This window comes from Momordica charantia, assembly GCF_013281855.1.
Source record: "Momordica charantia cultivar OHB3-1 chromosome 8 unlocalized genomic scaffold, Mcharantia_2.0 BLBB01000008.1, whole genome shotgun sequence".
NCBI classification, from domain to species: Eukaryota; Viridiplantae; Streptophyta; class Magnoliopsida; order Cucurbitales; family Cucurbitaceae; genus Momordica; species Momordica charantia.
In genome coordinates, this window is record NW_028275166.1 from 31,660,556 (window position 1) to 31,679,882 (window position 19,327).

The 19,327-nt window shown below is 35.8% G+C and overlaps 3 protein-coding genes across 9 annotated transcripts; 2 read left to right on the forward strand and 1 right to left on the reverse strand.

Annotated features, from left to right (window-relative positions):
• Positions 1–387: 387 nt before the first annotated feature.
• RECQI1 (RECQ helicase l1) lies at positions 388–8,496 on the reverse strand. Of its 2 annotated transcripts, none has more exons than XM_088126911.1 (11): positions 8,314–8,496; positions 7,369–7,760; positions 6,877–7,137; positions 5,835–6,003; positions 5,445–5,533; positions 5,299–5,342; positions 4,482–4,596; positions 4,005–4,358; positions 3,015–3,239; positions 2,773–2,906; positions 388–759 (listed from the first exon to the last, which is right to left on the reverse strand). In XM_088126911.1, exons 1-10 carry the CDS (start codon positions 8,426–8,428, stop codon positions 2,796–2,798), a joined length of 1,875 nt encoding a protein of 624 aa, XP_087983037.1. In that variant the 5' UTR covers positions 8,429–8,496; the 3' UTR covers positions 388–759; positions 2,773–2,795. The 2 variants fall into 2 exon arrangements, with proteins under 2 accessions (XP_087983037.1, XP_087983038.1); XM_088126912.1 differs by lacking the exon at positions 388–759 and adding an exon at positions 1,056–1,228.
• A 1,602-nt stretch (positions 8,497–10,098) lies between these two features.
• On the forward strand, positions 10,099–15,295 carry LOC111023256 (protein SAR DEFICIENT 1). 5 transcript variants are annotated; one of them, XM_088127690.1, is made up of 10 exons: positions 10,099–10,371; positions 10,468–10,862; positions 11,206–11,285; positions 11,374–11,428; positions 12,025–12,077; positions 12,355–12,845; positions 13,047–13,207; positions 13,328–13,432; positions 13,631–13,784; positions 14,498–15,295. In XM_088127690.1, exons 2-10 carry the CDS (start codon positions 10,785–10,787, stop codon positions 14,794–14,796), a joined length of 1,476 nt encoding a protein of 491 aa, XP_087983816.1. In that variant the 5' UTR covers positions 10,099–10,371; positions 10,468–10,784; the 3' UTR covers positions 14,797–15,295. The 5 variants fall into 5 exon arrangements, with proteins under 5 accessions (XP_087983816.1, XP_022156339.1, XP_087983819.1 ...); XM_022300647.2 differs by lacking the exon at positions 10,099–10,371 and having other exon boundaries at positions 12,352–12,845; XM_088127693.1 differs by lacking the exons at positions 10,099–10,371; positions 10,468–10,862 and adding an exon at positions 10,985–11,002 and having other exon boundaries at positions 12,352–12,845.
• A 633-nt stretch (positions 15,296–15,928) lies between these two features.
• Positions 15,929–18,047, forward strand: LOC111023328 (Chaperone DnaJ-domain superfamily protein). Of its 2 annotated transcripts, none has more exons than XM_088127694.1 (5): positions 15,929–16,291; positions 16,505–16,592; positions 16,715–16,785; positions 17,452–17,538; positions 17,622–18,047. In XM_088127694.1, exons 1-5 carry the CDS (start codon positions 16,181–16,183, stop codon positions 17,778–17,780), a joined length of 516 nt encoding a protein of 171 aa, XP_087983820.1. In that variant the 5' UTR covers positions 15,929–16,180; the 3' UTR covers positions 17,781–18,047. The 2 variants fall into 2 exon arrangements, with proteins under 2 accessions (XP_087983820.1, XP_022156437.1); XM_022300745.2 differs by having other exon boundaries at positions 15,933–16,291; positions 17,482–17,538.
• Positions 18,048–19,327: the final 1,280 nt, after the last annotated feature.

Consider the following 19,327-nt stretch of genomic DNA (forward strand, 5'->3'; position numbering starts at 1 on the left):
TATTTTTTTATTTTTTATCATTCTTCAAAGTGGAAAAGGAAGAACGTGTAATCTCGAATGAAGGTTTTGACTTTTGAGTCCACATGTCAGTTTGTTTATTTCGAAATTAAATTAACTTCTAAAATTCGCATCTCATGTTTCACCAATTTAAGTTTTTTAATACTCATCTTAATAATTTTTATACATCCCAAGTCCACACTTTCCCAATTTCAAGCTACACAAGTTCAAAATTTCATCAACCAAAGTCTTCTAAATAAATATGCATTTTAATCAAATTTTAATAGTCGCTGTAAAGACAAATTCACATTCAAAGTTATGAAGCTAAAGTCAAGAAATTCATAGTTAACCACACCTCAACTGATTTAAGACATATATCATCCACTGAGAAATCGGAAGTTTGAATCTTCATCCCACACATTGTTGAGTTCAAAAAAACAAAATGTCAAGATACCCATCAAAATAGGAAGTTTAAATATCCTAATCTGAAGCAAACAAAAACCGAAATATAGTGGCACAATCTTAGCATCCTCACCAACTATCACATCCCAAAATAACGTTGAAAGATAAATAGAAAAATACATTAAAAGTTAGAAAACTTTTCAAACTAGCTATGCTATAAATGTCTAAAACAAAAGAATTACAAAACTTTGGAAAAACCCACCACCAAATAAGAGAGACCATACCTGGACTTGTAGGAGCTAAAGAATCAACTGAGACTGCCTTGAAATATATGTGTGAGCTCCATTTGAGAAAGCAAACCTAACAAAATTTTCCAAGTTGAACACGGAAGCCAAGAAACTCGTCAGAAACATGTGTAGGAACATGAGTAGAGAATAGACACTACATAAGCAAACTCACAATGAATGATTGGTTAAATATAATAATTGCAAACAATCAATAGATTTATTTTGATTGAATATTATTTAACAGCATTTATTTTTGAAACAATTCTTGTCAGTCTCATTCATCTTCCTATTGATCCTGCTGATCGCCACAGCTCTTTCTTTTTCAAAAATTTAATAGTAAAAGATGGATGTAGAGCAAGTACCCAAGTATTATTCGGGACTCAAAGATGTTGAATTTTCTTTCTAATAATAATGATCCAATACAAATTTGACTTGGAAAGCATAGATTCGTGACAAACAAATAGAGTCAGCAGGACAATGATTGGACTTAGCTTCTCGCCACACTGAACGTGAAGTTTGGTCCCACTTCAATTCTAGCATCTCTACATAACATTTATAGTCAATGATTCAATTGATAAATTTGTAGTGTTTTTTTCTCTCTTTTTTTCCTTGCATTTCATTTCATTTCATTTCATGTTTTGATTTGAAATGAGAGGATGTTCTTGAGAGAGAATAAAAAAATGTCTACATGCAGACGAAAAGCAAGAAATCAAAATAAAAGAATGTTATCGAACACTCAAGCTTACACGATTCAAATCCCTCTGTTTCTACTTTTTACTTTATACGTTTAAAAGAATAGTCTCAAATATTAAATTTGCATAAAATTAACATTTAAAACAAATAAAATGATCCTATTTGATTTTAGCACAAAAAAGTAAAAACCATGTTTATTTAACTATTTCCTAAAAATAGTTTTTCTTTATTTGACCCCCACTGTGCCTATTTTCAGAGCTGAAATCTGACATTCTTTCAAAATTTTACAGGCTTTTAGATAATCGTACAACTTAACATTGACCAGCAACGTCATCACAGTACTTCAAAGTTCAAACCAATGCTACAGCAACACAAACCCAAATCAACATGCATACCTCAAGAAACAAGTATTAACTAACCCTCAACTACTAATAAAATTGTTCCTCCTCAAATTGAAGATTTAGTGAGAAAATTGTGATGCGGGGAAATTTTCTAATCAGTACCTACTCCTCCCCTTCACATTTTAATGCATCATTAAATAATATATTGTTTTATTTAATGGGCCCACGCTATTCTTAAATGTTGCTTTTATGAAGTGAAGGGAGGAACTGTAGTACTGGAATTTATTCTGCCATCAAGCCACAATAGTTGAGCATATGTGAAGTAATGGGACTTAGTAAAAGTACCTGGGTTGAGTTGAGGGGAGGACAAGCAAGTTTGTGAATGAGAGTAAGCGTACAAGAAAGGAGTGTCCATGTGAGTTAGGAACATACACGTAGTGGGAGTGGGGCCCATAAGATTACGTGTGGGCTCACGTTGATAGGGGAATATAGGGGAAGTTAGTATTTTTGGGGGAATTATCTTTTATCAGTATTTTTCTTGTGTTTTCTATCCTGAGAATTGGGAGAGAGGGGGACCTCTCTAATCTCCCTTATTTGTGCTATTGATAACTAAAATTGAGGCTGAGGCCTGTCAATTTTTGGTATCGGAGCAGTGTTCTAAGGAATGGTGGGTAAGATGGAGGCCAGAATGAAAACTCTAAGAGGAAAAAATTATGGAAATTCAGGTTGTAATGGAGGAGAAGTTGGATTTGAAGGTAGGGCACATTAGGGAAGAGACAAAAACGATGTTGTAATAGATTGGAGGCACATGTTTAGTGCGGTTTAGGCTTGACTAGGAATATTCCAGAGGGAGAGAGTACAAGTACCTCAAATTACTGGATAGTTATGGTAGCTTTTATATCTTTTATATTTCAATATATTTGTAGTTGTTTGGGTTCTACCCATTTGCAGTCAAGAAGGAAGCATTTATAGCCTGCACTAATGGTACCATGACAAAGGTCTGAACTGTTGTCCCAAGGATTAAGGCGACATGGTGTTCAGTTTAAAGTTACCTTTAACAGCTAATGTCATATGCTCAGGAAGACTTCTTGAGACAGTTATCACATGGATTAGAGCCATATTTGCATGCTTTTCGATCAAACGACTCACCAAAATGCTGAAGCAACATTTGTCTCCGACATTCGTCCTGTGAAATTTTACAATAAATGAAGGAACAAAAGTCAGCCTTCAACTAAATCAAAGTTACAAAATTATTGAAAATAACGAGGCATTTGATGCAATCCGAGTTCCTGACCTTGAGTTCACAGAATTGTTGCATTTTCTTCGCTTGAGACATTGACAACTTAAAATTTTCACTCTTAAATCCTTTTCCATTACGTAACATGCATACAACTCGGCTGAAATCCTTTTTCTGGTATAAGACAATACATGAAGCAGGGCAATCATCCCTTCCAGCTCTTCCTGATTCTTGATAATAGCTTTCTATTGATTTCGACATTGTATTGTGAATAACAAATCGCTGAACAAATACAGAGAAGAAAGGAAGAGGGATGAATGATGTAATAACGAAAATGTAGTCATCAAAAATGAGTTGTAAAAACTTGCAAGTAAATAGAATATGCTGAAGAATACATAAGATAGCTTCATATATGCCTTACTCAAAAACATCAAGCATATGCATATAAAACACATCACCAAAGTTTCCAAAGCTACCTTTACACAGCTGGCAAGCTTTGACTTCTCAGAAAGATTAACATTAGAACATAACTTCGAACAGACCCTAATAACATTCAAGAGAGAGGGCAAGACTATGGTACCTAACCAACTACTTTGCAGGAGTTCTATAACAGCGTGAAAGTAGGTGCATTGACAAAGAGATGTATGATATATTTTGGCATTTTATGAAAAAATTACAGATCCTTTCTTCTTTTCTCTCTCATGATAGGGAGGAAGGAAAGAGGGCAATATAGTAAATAGTTCATTCATGAAACGTCAAAGTCAAGTTTAAATTTTATGATTTTAATATGTAAAACATTAGTACAAATTTTAAGCAGACACTATAACGACAATAACTGCTACAGTTGAAACTTTAAGATGCCATTATCATAATTGGGGAATAATGCATTCTTCAATATTCCTCGCATCAGTGTTCTAAATTGGAAACCAGTTAAATATCATCTCTCGTGTTGCACAAATTGGTGTAGTTCAGCGATGACCAACAATCTCAAACAATAGCACGCACATCATTATGACATTCAAAGCCTCAAACAATAAATGAACTTACCACATCTGGCTTGTCTATTCCCATGCCAAAGGCAATTGTAGCGCAAACAATCTGGATATCTCCTACATGCCATTTCTTCTGTACCATAACTCTCTGGCGAGCCGCTAAACCAGCATGATAATATGCTGTCTTGATTTTAAATTTTTTATCTAAAGAATCTGATACCTCTACACATTCACTTTTTGAAAGACAATACACAATTCCACAATAATTCTTGAAACGATCCGTTATGAGCTGTCCAAGCTGCATCAGAGGTTCTTTTGTCTTACACACTACTTCATACTTCAGGTTAGGCCTGTCAAAGCTTCTTTCAAGGATGAGAGCGTGAGGGATTCTTAAAGCTTTTAATACATCCTACAGCATATAGAATGAGATGATGAAATACTATTTTAAGCAAAACACACACACACACACACACACACACACACACAAAACAAAACAAAAGAATGAAACCGAGCCAATGGCATCTCTAGTTACCTCACGAACTGACTGTGTTGCTGTTGCTGTCAGTGCCATCACTGGGACATCCGGGAAATTTTGCTTGAGACATCCTAGACTTCGATAATCTGGGCGAAAGTCATGTCCCCACTGGCTGCAACATTGGAAAAAACAAACCCCACTCAATGGCATGATTTCCAATGTAAGACTAGTCTGATTTACCTATCCCACCACGCTTAGCTGTTTACTTTTTTTTTTCTTTTTTTTTTTGAAATCCGTGTGTCCGAGCCAGCTTGCGCGCACCTCGACTAATCACGGGTCAACCGCCTGACCCTACTACATTTGGTTGATAAGGTAACTCGTAGGATATTAAATCCTAGGTAGGTGGCCACCATGGTTTGAACTCATTCCCTCTAAGTCCTTTACACGCTTAGTTGTTTACTAAAACTCATTTTGAGGTTTTCTCCTATTTATCTGCCTATTATCTCTCATTTTGAGGTTTTCTCCTATTTGTCTGCCTATTATCTCCAAGAAGGCTTTCACACAACCTCGAACAATTATTATCATACTTATCAAAACTGGTAAGATTAGCAAAAACCTAATAAACATATTGGCATGCTTCCTGATGTAAACAGATAACTCACGGTCTTAGAAATGGCATAACAAACGACAAATTAGATTGATGCTCATGTATTTGTTGGTTCAGTCATTGAGCGGAAATTCTTTGCAATACTGATGCTTCTTGAAAAATGAATGGAGTGCCCACCCTTTGAATTTGTGTACCATCTACATCCAAGACCCATAAGCTATATACTTTATCAAAAAGTTCACGAATTAAACAAATAAAATTCCATACCTTACACAGTGTGCTTCATCGACAACAAAACCCGCAAGTTGTCTCTGTCATCATATTTTAAACTTATTGTTATCTATAATATATGGAAGTTTCACATTAAAAATAAAAACTTCATCGCATAAATTTACAAGCCTTAGAAAGGTCACCTTCAGATACAGGAATCTTAGAATCTCCAAAAATGACTGATTTGCTATTCTCTCAGGAGTCACATACAAGAGCTTGCATGAAGGTTTATCTTTCCTACAAGCAAGAAAGAAAACACGATTTGAAAATGTACTCGAGAAGTATAAAATAAGTTCTGAAAATTTCAATGTATAATTGCTTAAAGCACGTATGTCATGTTTTCTCTAAGAGATTTGAGCTCGGAGAACTCCGAGAGCATTAAAATAAATATCCCAGTAGAGAAACATAGATATCATTCTCCCTAAGACAAGGAACAGCTTTTTGTATGTATCATATCATGTACATTGTAGAAATATGAACATAGAACAAGCTTAAAACATCACCAAATATCATGACCAGAGAAAGAAATAAACCTTGCCTCAATTCTTGAAGGACAGCAGCTGCTTGAGAAGTGGTTTGTTGAGAATTTAGAAACGTTGATGGTATTCCAAACTTGAGGTTCAATGTGATTATTTGATCCTGAATTAGGGAAAGGAGAGGAGAAACGACAACAGTAACACCTGGTTGAATTGTTGCAGGAAGCTGTGGAGAATAGGCAGTTACATACATTCAGAGTGGTGTAGAAAATTACAAAAGAAATATTAAAAGACATGCATACTGACCAATACAAAAGTAAACAAGTTCCTCTTCAGCTTCAGTTTTAAAAACTCGTAACATACAAAACATCTAAAAGAAAATATTTACAAAGCTAAAAAGCCATGTGGGATGGATGACATTGAACCTACGACATTCCATATGACAGGTATTGATGCCTTGGATAATCCAGGGATACAAAAAGCAGTCAAAGAATTTTTTGGGACCATAACAGCCATACTTTGTAACATTGTATATATGTTACATGTCTCGGAAACCTTTTTGCTTCTTGTTCCAAATAAATCTGTGAAAAAACCTTCCTCGATGAAAGAATTTTCAAGAAGTAAGAAAGATAAAAGCCATCAGGAACAAAGAAATCCCCAAAACTTAGACTTGAGCAGCACTCCCATTAAGGGTGTGTTTGGAGTGATTTTGACATAGCCAAAATCACTTTTGCCATTGTAAACTCGCTTGCCTTTCTATTGATCATGTTTGGCAAAATTAAAAATTGATTTTAGGAAACTTTAAAATCACTTTAAATTGATTTTAAAGGTATCACTTAGATGATGATTTTGAACAATCAATTATACTTTAATCTCTTTTTTTTAATATCACTCGTTTTACCATCACTCCCAAACACACCCTAAATATTGAAAAAGTAAATAAAGGCAAAAGAAGTATCAGTACGACTGGTAATAGATGCCAAGCTGAAATATAAATCATACATTTGGTTATCTTTCTATCTCCATCTTAGTCTTTAAAAGCGTGTAGGAAAGGAAGATAATTTTTTTTAATAAGAGTAGGAATGGAAGAGAATATGACCTGGTAACATAAGCTTTTGCCACCTCCAGTTGGCATAAGTACGAAACAATCCTGTCTTGACACAGCTGCTTTACAAGCCTCGTGTTGCAGAGGTCGAAATCTTTTGTTTCCAAAAATAACAACATTTGCCAATTCAAAATCATCCAAAGTCTGTAACTCTTCGTAACTAAGAGTCTTGTGCCCATCCTTTGATGTCCCAGAGGACTGTCTTTCCACTGAACCTGAAGAAACTGAACCCCGACCAGTGCTGCTTTTGCAATCCTTCAACATAACTTATTAACTCAGTACTTAAAAAAAAGCTAAAAAGTTTCACTCTCGTAAAGGACAAACAAGTCAATATGCCCTCGACGATAACATGGATTACTTGCCTAGATAGGCTAGATTTAAAATAAAATTGAACCATCTTGTCATTAGGTTATGCATTTAAATTTCTAATTCAGTGTACTATTTCAAGGCACTTGTAGTAACACTGTGGTTGCCAAAAAGGCTTACCCTTGATCTTGAAGAATATTTGCTTGAAGTGAGGATAGAAATAGCCTGATCAGAACAATAAGAAATGGCAGAATCAAGATTTCTCTTCTTTGAAGCTATGAAGTCTACATCATCACTTTCACTGGATGAATCAATGTTAACCAAATTTGGTTTTCCCTCGGTTTCGGATGTATCTTCTATGATATTGATTGTGCCTTTTCTGTCATGGAAGTTGTGAACTCCATCTTTTTTCTGGATATTTTCATCGAAGATAATATCTAAAGCACCACAAGCTTCGGACTCCATTGCCTGTAAATCATCCCACTCCTCATTATCTTGAGCAGACTCCGCAAGAGCCACCAAAAAATCATCTCCACAATGCTCAACAGACACAAATTCCTGCCCATCGTCACCTGAACAGAGAAGCGCATCATAAACAGATAATTGACGGTGCTAGTTTTACTCGTTGCTAGTTAATCTTACTCTAATAAGATAATCCCATGCGTCAATCAGTCAGATAATCTTCAACGCGCATCATATGGATCGTGTAACATAATTTTTAAAACTACTTCGAAATAATACATTTATAATAATGGTGTTCTTGATACGGCAACAGAACAAGGATTAATGATTTACACTGAATATTATGCCGGTATAAAACCATATTCTCGTTTGAACCATCCACAAATTCCCACGACATGGACGTTTTACCCACTACGTTGCACAGATGAATTCAGTAAATATAAATTAATTAAAAACGAACGAAAACGAAAAATTACAGTTCTTCATTTCCTCCACCCATAACTGGGAAGCTAGATTTATTAACATTGCCAAAACCAGATTCTTACTGTATACATTACAGAATCAACGCAAAATAGGTTAAACGATGTTCAATCACCCTCATTCCAGTCACGAGACAAGTATACAGATGAAAATGAAGTGGAGTTTAGGGTTCGGAAATGGTACCGTATAGATTGATTATGCGGTCCAAGCATGCCTTCGCCGATTCCTCGTCGAAACCGAATTCGGCGGCCAAGCTTAGCAATCGAACTCTCTCCAGTTCCAAGTCGTGGCCGCCCATTTCTGTGGAGTTTGGTTTCTCCCGCGCAAAATTGCCTTTTGAAGCTATTCGACCTTGATCGCGCGAATTTCGTTTTATATATATTTCTTTGTTATGGTTATTTAACAGGCTCCTAAAACTTTAAAAAACTGTAAGATTTTGGTTAAAAAAATAAAATAAAATAAACGGTCAGATCTTGCCAAAGCTTAGTAATTGGCATACATCTAGTTCGAATCCCCTCTCATTTTAGTTTTTTTTTTTATTTGGTTGAATAATTTAAACTAAATTAAAAATAAATAACTAAAAGACTGAAAGTACTTTTCATAAACTTATTTTTATTTTTTAAATTCGGCTAATACTTCAAATAGTATTTTAAATGTAGGTAAATGTATATTCTAAATAAAATGTCAACAAGCAAACATAATCTTTAAAAATATAAAACAAAAAATAAAACCCAAATTGTTATAAAAAATGAGCTTTAACTTTCAATTTTTTCCAGTCCCTATGTTTTCAATGTTTTAACTTTTAGGTATTTTCTTTACCTTTATAGATTTATTGATTTGACACGATATTTAAAGTTTAGAGACTTGCGTGGTTTGGCAATACCTCAAGCCCAAACTTGCGTGTTCTCTCGAACGATCCACATGTCAATTATTTATTATGTTTATTTTGTTTTGAAAAGGATAACTTAATTTTATTCAAAATGGGAACAATAAATATGATTCTATTATTAAACATCAAATTCTCCCTTCTAAAGTCAGCTCGATCTAGTTTGAGAGACACCTGTGCTTCTACACATAATAAAATTACATGCAGGTTTTTTCTTATTATAGCAAGTATATGTGAAGAATTTAACTCATATCTTATTGGTTGGAGATAGCTGTCTTAATTTAAGTAGGTTCAAGTTGGCTACACTCAATGTGTTTGTTAAAATGTAATCATTAATTTATAGTAACCTGTATATGTTGTGTCGATAGTATGTATTAACACTTTGCAAATAAAGATTACAATTATCACTGTTAGGAAAGGTACGTGGATTAAAACAAACATCTTGACAATATGATGGCTAAAATAAATCAAAGTTTAGACAAAAATGAACATTTTGAAAATATGGCGACCAAAACGAATGAAAGTTGAAAAAACCAAAGCAGTAATTTAACCTTATATTCAAGTAAATGGTTTGTAGGTTAAGATGTTACTAAAGAAATCATAACATGTAATACGGTCTTGTCCCATTCTTAAACTTACCAAATAATTATATTCAAATTTTTGTATAAATCTTGTTTGAGTTTAAATTCTTGATTTAAGTTGACGTGGGGTTTTGTTTATTGACATATCAAGCATATCATTGAGTAGTCAAAACGAGTATAGTTCAGTAGTAATTGACATACATCTCTAATCGAGAGGTCAATATACCTAACAAATTTTTTTTTGGCCTTTTGCCTAACATTGAAGTATATTAAACACGCGAAAGATATAAACGATATACTTGATATTAATATCATAAGAGTTTTTATCATCTTTTTAAAATAATCGGGTACAACTGACTTTCTATTTTGTATGCCGGTAATTTTTGCTGTATTTATGAATCCCAATTATTAATTTTTTACTATATTTATTTGCAAGCAGCGTAATTTATTCATTAATTTGGTTTCCAGCAAAATTTAATTACATTGGCCTGATTCGGCTTCCTCCATCATTGGCTCCGCGTGGGATATAGAACTGAATCAAAAGCCGGGACTGGGAGAGAGAGCCGCCGCGAGAGGGGGACAGAGCCGATAATGGAGACAGAGACCCGAGAGAGATCTCTGCATCTTCCAGGAAACTGTGAACATGGAAAACAATGGGGTCAGATTTCGCGAGGAAGTTACAGAGTTCGAAAATTTCAAAAGACCCCAGTACAATCGCCGCATTGACTACCGATACCGACCCGGCGGTCAGTCCACACACTGCGGAAAGTTCATGTAACAACTCTTCAATCAATCATTTCCTCTCCATTTCCTGAAATAAACCCTAATTTTTTAGTTTTCGTTATGTTTTTATTTTCCCCCTTTTCGCAGTGGGGCCAATGAGATCAGTTTTGTCTGTCCTCTCCACGTTTGAAGCTCCTTCCAACTCGCAGAACATCTAACTTTTTGTCTCACTTTCAAAATTCCTTTTGTTTTCACTGTCGCCACCGTTGGCCCATTTCACGTGGGTTGGTCGTTCTCAAGGAAAATGGTTGCTCCATTAATGTTCTAAGTGCAGCTACTTCGATTTACTGTGAATTTTCCCAGAACTTCCACGGCAATTTCAGCCTCTTGAAGTTAAGAGCTTAAATGGAGTTTCATGGAAAATTTCTTCTGTAACTTCTCTGCTTCTTCTTGATCATTTAGCCATGCTCCTTGATTTCTCTTCAACTTCTCTTCCAGACCCACTCCCCAGTCACGGTCACCTAGGAACACGTAAACATTTGGTATTGGTCGATATTTTATTGTTTTGTCTCCGCTATTAGACAAAGGACAGGGCAGTTTATTTAGTTATCTAAAGCCCAGAGAATTTCTACCAACTTTCCATGACAAAATCTTGGCAATGTCAAGCTCCCTTTAGAAAATGGTTTTTGATGATTTTAAATTTTAGTTTACAATATAAAATTGACTTCAACTATTTACGCGTTTCTTCTGTAGTTTAATGGAAGCTTCCTCCTCCCTTCTGAGTGCCATTGTCAATTTCCGTTTCTTTATAAATATTTCTTGTTTGAGTAATTCGTTAGAGATTTTGGTTGTTTTGGGTTAATTTCTTGGTATTTGATGGTACAGAAGAGGCCCTTTCACGTCCAACATGGTGATGGTTTTGGAACTCCGAGTCAAGAGCCAAAACGAATCAATATATTCCGGACGTGAGTATATAGTTAGTTCAAGAACATTGGTGCTTTGTACATTGAAAATTTGTTTTCTCACATTTGGTCTTCATTTGTGTTTTTGCAGGGCTGTTGGAGAGGATAGCTTGTTTTCTATTCTGGAACCTTTGATTCGGAAAGTGGTAAGACAAATTTCTTATCGTTGGTTACAACTGAACCAAATGATAGTTATCTGGATGTTTTGTATGGTCTTAGATCTTTTTCATTATTCTCAATGGAAGTGTTGTTTCTTATTAAAAAAAAAAAAGAAAAAATTGTAGTCAATTTTAGCTGAGAGCCTGAGAGGAAATTAGAGTGGTAGACGTAGATCTCATACACGTTTCTATCTAATGCTCAAAATCTGGTGGCTTGATGGAAAACAGAAGCTCTGTGTTTGACTAGAGTCCCTTGTGTACTTAATCTAGTTTCTACGTTTTTTTTCTCCTTTCAGGGAGAGTCCGATGGAGTTTTTAAAGAGTTCCAAAAGAAAAACTTCCATAAATACTTGAGATCATGTAGGAATTTACACCTAGTTGTGGGCCTCTTTGTCTCCCACCACTTGTTAGTTTAAGTTTTAAAATTGTATTTAAATAGTAAAAGTAAATATATAGAGATGTGGCTAACACACTGCATAGTTCAAATGTTTGGACAAGCTGTGATTATAGATAGTGAGCAGACCTTTGATTTCAATCAAACATCTGACATTATTTGTTTTCTTTACTTTATGTTTGTGGATTAGGTAAGAGAGGAGGCAGAATGTGCCATTTCCAAAAACTTCCCATCATCTTCAAGGTACGTACTTTACCCTGTCATTGCTCTATTTTTACATTTTTTTTTTCCTTTTCTGTAGAACGTTTTTGAATTTCCTCTCGGCTAGTTAATCCTTTTCTCCTGTAAGCTTTTTCTGCGGTCAATTTTAGGATAACTGGTTTGATTTTTGAGTCCAGTCGTATGGTTTATTAATTCATTAGTAAAATTCGTTGGCTTACATGTATTTTCTAACGTGTGATAACTGATCCTCTTTCCTTGTGCTCCATCTAATTTTAGCTTCCGTTTGGTTCTCCAGCAGCTCAGTTCTTGTAGCTGAAACAACATCAGATGGATGTAATCTGCAGCTGCTGTTTGACAGCAAACTGCCAAAGCGAATATTCACAAATAATCCGCTGAAAGATGAGGATGGCAAACCATTGAAAATTAAACTATACGACGCCAATTCCAAGACTTTGGTGGAATCAGGTCCACTATCATCAGCAAAAGTTGATTTTGTTGTCCTCAGTGGACTATTTGCTAGTGATCGAGAGGATTGGACTGAAGAGGAGTTCAATTCTAAAATTTTATGTGAAAGAGAAGGTAAAAGACGTCTATTAGCTGGACCCCAGAGCATCGTCTTGAAAAATGGGGTTGGATTAATCAGTGATCTAAGCATCACAGATAATTCCAGCTGGATGGCGAATAAGATGTTCATACTGGGAGCCAAAATTTCACCAAAAAGTTCTGGAAAACAGAGAGTTAAGCCGGCCAGAAGCCGCCCTTTTTCTGTAAGAGACAGCCGTGGAGAGGGTAAGTCGCAATTTCTTGGCACTTAGAACTTTGGATAACTAAATGGCTTTGTGGTCCAATTAGTGGTTTATCTATTTGCCTCAAGTAGGAAAATCGTGAACTTTGCATTCTTGTGACTTGTTGATTTTCATTTTCTGGACGCCAGATTCTCATATACTTGTTTTACAGCTTAAAGCTTGCAACTGACTGGTTAGTTTTCAGGGTATACGAAGCACTATCCTCCAAGCTCGCATGATGAAGTATGGCGTTTGGAGAAAATACGAAAAGATGGTAAATACCATGAGCAGCTGGCTTCAAACAACATATTAACTGTCGGGGATTTTCTCATGTTGAATGAAATGAATCAACCCAAGTTACGCCATGTAAGATAATCTCTTGTTGTGTTAACTGCATCGTTTATGTTTTCCCGTTTATCTATTTGACTGACTCTAGGAAGAATAATCTTGTAACTCACCCTTGGTTTTGTGTATATGACACTGCAGATACTTGGCCTGTCGGATAAGATGTGGCGAAAAGTTTTGAACCATGCTAAAACCTGCATTATGGATGATTGCACGGTTTCTAAATACCCAAATGGGTGTGATGGGGTATTCTCTTCTATTCAACTCCATCTTTAAAGTCTGCCGTGTTTCTGTGTTCAGTGACTATAATTTTTGTATCGAAGGAAAAAAGAAAACAAAAGAGGAAAAGAAAAAGGAATCATGATCTTTATCATCTTAAAATAATTCTTCACTCTTATATAAATTTCTGGTCTGAAACTTAGTAGCAATCATTTTCATTGGCAGGCATTAGTTGAAGATCTGAATCAGCCAGCATACCTGAACAGATTTGATGAGCAACCAGCTAACAGACTGGCTTTGACCTATCAGCAAGCTGGTCCTTTTATTCCTCCAAATCTAGGATTGCAACCATTGGAACCTTGCATCGTACATCCACAAGGTATTATAATCGTTTTGTATTTTGTTTTAACCATTATGGGTTTGATGGATTTAGAGGGAATGAATTCAAATCATGATGTCTACCTACCTAATTCAAATTATGATATCTACCTATCTAACATTTAATATTAGTTTCCTAAATGTAGTAGGATAAATTGGTTGTCCCATAAGTTTAGTCGAGGTGCACGTAAACTGACCCAGAAACTCACATATATAGAAAATTGGTTTTTGTTCTTTCAGGGGCCGATTTGACGATTCTTGTACCCTTAATAAATACTGTAGTATACCAGATTACACGTTTCTTCAAAAAATTCACTGCCTTCAATGCTAAATTAGCTCTTTTTTTCCTGCGTAGATGCCTTCAAATTCACTTTTCTGAGGCAGTTGATTTTCAGGAAATAAATTATAGCAAAAGGGGCATAACGCCTTTAGTCTAAGAGATTTATATACTTCTTTATAACTGTTTTAGTCTGTGTTTGAACCATCAGTTTGATCGCTTTGATCTCTCGGGTCTTAGCATGAAAAACTCGTCATGTTAAGATTCCACAAGTTGTCTTCCTTTCTTTTCTTGCGTGTGGCACATGATTGTATATGATGAAAATGCGATTCGAATCTCGGAATGTAAATGATAGTTTGAGTTCAAGTATCTATCTTCAATGTCTTCTTCCGCCATTTCTAATTCTCTGAAACAAACTAATTCTATTTTCTGAGCAGATGACCTGCTAATTCACGCTCCTACAACAAACAATGACAACAGCGAAGGAGATGGAACTCCCTCAATTTTCCAAATCCAGAACGATTTGGACCGAGTATTTCATCCGACACTGCAACCCGGTTACCATGTCGAAGACTTTCATTTTCTGCCACAAACTCCGTTTTACTTCCCTCCTCAAGCAACACTTGAGCATGGAAATGATCGTCCTTCTTCGAGTTACACCACGGAGGCTGGGGGGCGTGGCATATTTCCTTCTTATCTGGATCACGGTGCCAATATCTTAAATGGGGCGGATTAAGTTTCAACGCTTAAGCGATATCAGTTGGATCTTCAAACTAGAATGGCAAAGCCATTCAGCTTCAGATATCGTCTCGCCGTGTTCCAGTTCTATCAAACTTTAGACAACTTTCTGTGGTCTTAGTGTCAAAGTCACTCGCCATGTTCCGGTTCTATCAAATTTTAGACAACTTTCTGTGGTCTTAGTGTCAAAGTCACTCGCCATGTTCCGGTTCTATCAAATTTTAGACAACTTTCTGTGGTCTTAGTGTCAAAGTCACTGCACACCCAAGGAGAAAAGTTACTGCTAAATTTGCAGGTCCTTAATCTGCTTAAGTTTTTGTAGATAGTTTTCTTCTGTGTTTTCCTGCACTATTTTTCTTTCCCTTGGGGCCAATGTGCAGCAAAAGAGTCTTTGTAAAGAGTCAGCTGTCCTCTTTTTAGCTTTTTTTCAACTCTGCAAATTCAAGTTGTTGTATTATTATCAAGTGGAAAGGAAAATGTTTTTCTTTGCAATTAAACTTGTCAAAGATGCAGAGGTTCCTACCTCAGGAAGCCTCGTTGGCTCACGGCTTGGGGCGGCGTTCTCCATCCATTTGGAGAACTTCATAATGGAAAAAGCTGCCACGTTACGAAGTACTCGTGTTATCGAGTATTGTCCGGATGAGTCCTATGTGACAAATATCTAAAGAACAAAAGGTGAAAGGTAACTTTAACTAATTATACAAGTAGTTTCTCAAATGAAGCCTTTTGTTACTTGAATTATAGAAAGAATATTCTTGAACTTTGTCATTCGTTTAAGAAATATCTTTATCCTTTCAAAAGTTTAAATACTGTGTTTGATTTTTCGTAAACCCTTTAAAAATATCTGACAATTAACGTGCCAACTTATCTAAATTGTCAATCAGAATTTTCTCAAAGCATTATTTATCTGTTGTTAATAGAATTTCCAAGTATTTATAAATCTACTTTTAAATGATAGAAGTATTTTTTAAACAACAAATTCCAAGGGAGGGTATGAGAGTAATTTCGGGCTTCTCGTGGTCCCATTTCTCAAGCGAGTGGCATCTGTCGTAAATATTGTAAATATGAGTGGCATCTTTCGAGGGATAAAAATATCTAGCATAAAGTTTTCGATTAACCAGCAAAGAGAAATCTCTCGAACTTTCCTTGTACATAACTTTTTTTTTCATCTCCAGATATTTTCATCTCTCCCCTACCGTCCACACGCCAATCGTTTGAAAAACCATCGCAACTCTGGCCCTCGCTCTACTACTTCTTCTTCCTCCTCTTCTCTGCTTTTGAAGCTCGCCGTGCTATGCTGGTCTGAAACTCGTTTTACTGCTCTCTCTGGTGGTCGTCTCCCGAGGTTCTGCGGCTTCTCTTTGTTCTGATTCCGGTTTTCTATGGATCGGGGAGGAGGATCCGACGGCGGATCTTGCTACTACACCATCCTCGGGATTCGTAAGGATGCCTCCTTCTCTGATATCCGTACTGCGTATCGCAAGCTCGCTCTGGTACTAAATTCGGCGTCTCTTTTTTTTTTGCATTCTCAATGTGAAATTCGATTTTCTAGTTATTCTGTCTGAGATTTGCGTGGCTCTGTTTTGGAATGAAATTTGGAGGAGTTTCTTTCTCTCTCTTTATTTTTTCCTCTTTCCGTTTTGTTCGATTGGAGAGCGAATTTGTGAAATCTGAACTGTTCTTCTCGTTTCTGTCTCGCGATCAAGAAATGGCATCCGGACCGGTGGACGCGGGATCCGGCGGTGGCCGGAGAAGCCAAGCGGCAATTTCAGTTAGTACAAGAAGCGTATTCAGGTGAGATCATCGGTTCCTCCGCCCAATCCCTCTCAATTGTGTAACGCCGTTGAATTCCCCGTCACTGGTTATAGGAAAGGGCACTAACGGGCGTTAGATTGCTCCGTCTGCCTCTCTCACAGTTCTTTCCGATCAGGCCAAGAGGTCCGTGTACGACGCCGGTCTTTACGATCCCACGGAAGAAGACGATGAGGTTCGTATATATATTATTTTTAATTATTATGAATTATTATTATTCCCTTTTTTTTCTTCTCTCTTCTCATTTGGCTCCGGGTTTAGATATTTTTGGCATGCAATAATCACATCCACGAAAAGACGGTGTCGTTTTTATCGTGGTCTGTAATTTGAAAAAGGCATTGGATTTTATTTATTTACTTTTCGCCGTCGTCCTTGTTCATAATTTGCCTTTGCTTTCAAAAGCTGTCATCCAATGGCGTGTTGACAACTTCCTTCTTTTATCATTTCCAAATAAATTTTCCGTGGAATTGTTTTACACTTTAAAATTAAGTATAGATTTAAAAAATATGTTTGAAAAAATAGAATTATTATGGAACAAACGTTTTTAAAGGCAAAAGTTTGAAACCAAAATCAAGTTTATTGTTCATTTATCTTATCAATTTTTATTTTTTAAAATTGGGCAATAAAAAGTAAATATAACATAAAAATCATCTGAAAAGTAAAAAACCAAAAAAAATTATAATTATTAAAATAAGATACTCGGTCAAACAAGTAATTATGAATCAAATTTTATGAAGCATATTTTTTTATGAGTTAAATCCAATGTATTACGAATCAAATATTTTTTTAAATTAATAATTCATATTAAACAATTTATTGTCTTTCTTTCTTGAGAAAAAAGAATGCTCTCTCTTGTCCGCTTGCGGTGCAGGAATTTTGCGACTTCATGCAAGAGATGATCACAATGATGAACAGCGTCAAACCGGAGGTAAATCCTGACGTTGAAATTTCCGAGTAATTAATATCAACGGACGATACCTGTGATCTAATATTTCAAGTTGGTTTTTCTAGGGTGACAGCTTCGAGGACCTACAGAGGATGTTTATGGAAATGGTCGGTTCAGATGGCATGGGAGGGCTAAGCGCGACCGACAATCCAACGACCACGAAGAGGCCACGTCCGAACGGTTCCAGATGTAGCGCGGCCAAGCGCAACGCCTCGCGCTGCTAAATCAAAACGTCCCGTCAGCGTAAGATTTCTTCCGTTCCGTTGTAATTTGTGACAATGACGAAAATATCCCTGGTTGACGTGGAAAGATGTGATTGGGCGGTGGGGAATTTGCTGGGCTATTTATCCCATTTTGGGCATTGAAGGTGACCTGTTAGTTTGCGTAATTTAGTTCAAGTTGGAGGGGTTTTACGGATTTTCCTTGCTGGGGAATCTTTGGCTACTCTTTTTCCTTTATAAATAATAATTATAAGATCATCTCGTAGCTTCCCTCATCGGCTTTCAATTCTCCCTCATTTTCTTCCAATACGGCGTCACATTTTACATAAAAAAAGAAAAGAAAAGAAAAGAAAAGAAAAGAAAAAGGATCGTTTGGTCAATTTGAAAATAAATAATTTAATAAGGAAAAAAAACATAATTGTATTTCTATGTTTTCTTGATTGAATATGCGTTTCGCAGCAGATTTTAAAATTAACTCTCAACTTTAAGTTTTAAAGTTAATAATGTATTTGTAAACCTGTACATGTTGAATCTAAAATAACAACAATGGCTAAAATTATTATTATTTTTTTCATATTTTAGGGTTTAAAATTTATGAATTAAAATAGTTAACTTTTTATTCTTTTTCAATAAAATTAATAGATTAATATACATTTACAAATTCATGAACCAAAATAAAATAAAATTGAAAAGTTGGGATCAAGATATGTTTATTTTTTATTTTTTTAATATACATCGAGAATGATTGAGAATTTGAATTCATGATGTGTGATGAGGAGGTATAGGTATTTCCTATTATTTTTTTTAGCACTGACAAATCATATTTGTGGAGATTAAGAATTTAACTTTCGACCTAGAATGAATGAGATATTTTAACCATGGAGTGATATTTATATTGGCAGGCATACTCCTATGGGATAAGTACGTAACTAATCTATTTTGAGTTTGAAATTACAAAAATGACTTAACTATTAAGAACTTACACAATTATCTAAAGATTGTCTCTTTATAGATGGACCCCGTTATAAAATTACAAATTTCTCTTCCACAATATAGAATTAATAAAAATATAAACACAAAATCAAAAAATGGAAAGGAAAAAAAAACTAAATATTGGACGATTTTGATACAAATTCCTAAAATCATTCATAAATTTAACCATTGAATTGAAATCCTTAAATCCCTAAAATCATGCCTACATTTACAATTCAGTTGAAATTCTCAAATCCCTCCGTTTATTCGCATTGCCAGTCTTGTGGAAAAGAGATGTTCTTCGATCTTCACGCATACGTAGCACCCTGAGCGGTGGGAACTTCATGGTAGAAGCACCCAAGCGCAACGACTCCATAGTAGAAGCACTCAAGCGATAGCGACCCAACGACAGAAGCTCATGAGTAGCGACGATCGGGTACGCACACGGCTGACGACAATATTTGGAGGTGGGTTCATGGTCTACTAGTGCGCCACCGTCTGAAAATGCACGGGATGGAGGGATGTAGGGGTGGACAGCGGATTAGAGGAGAAAAAGGGAGGGAAAGGAAAAAGTCTAG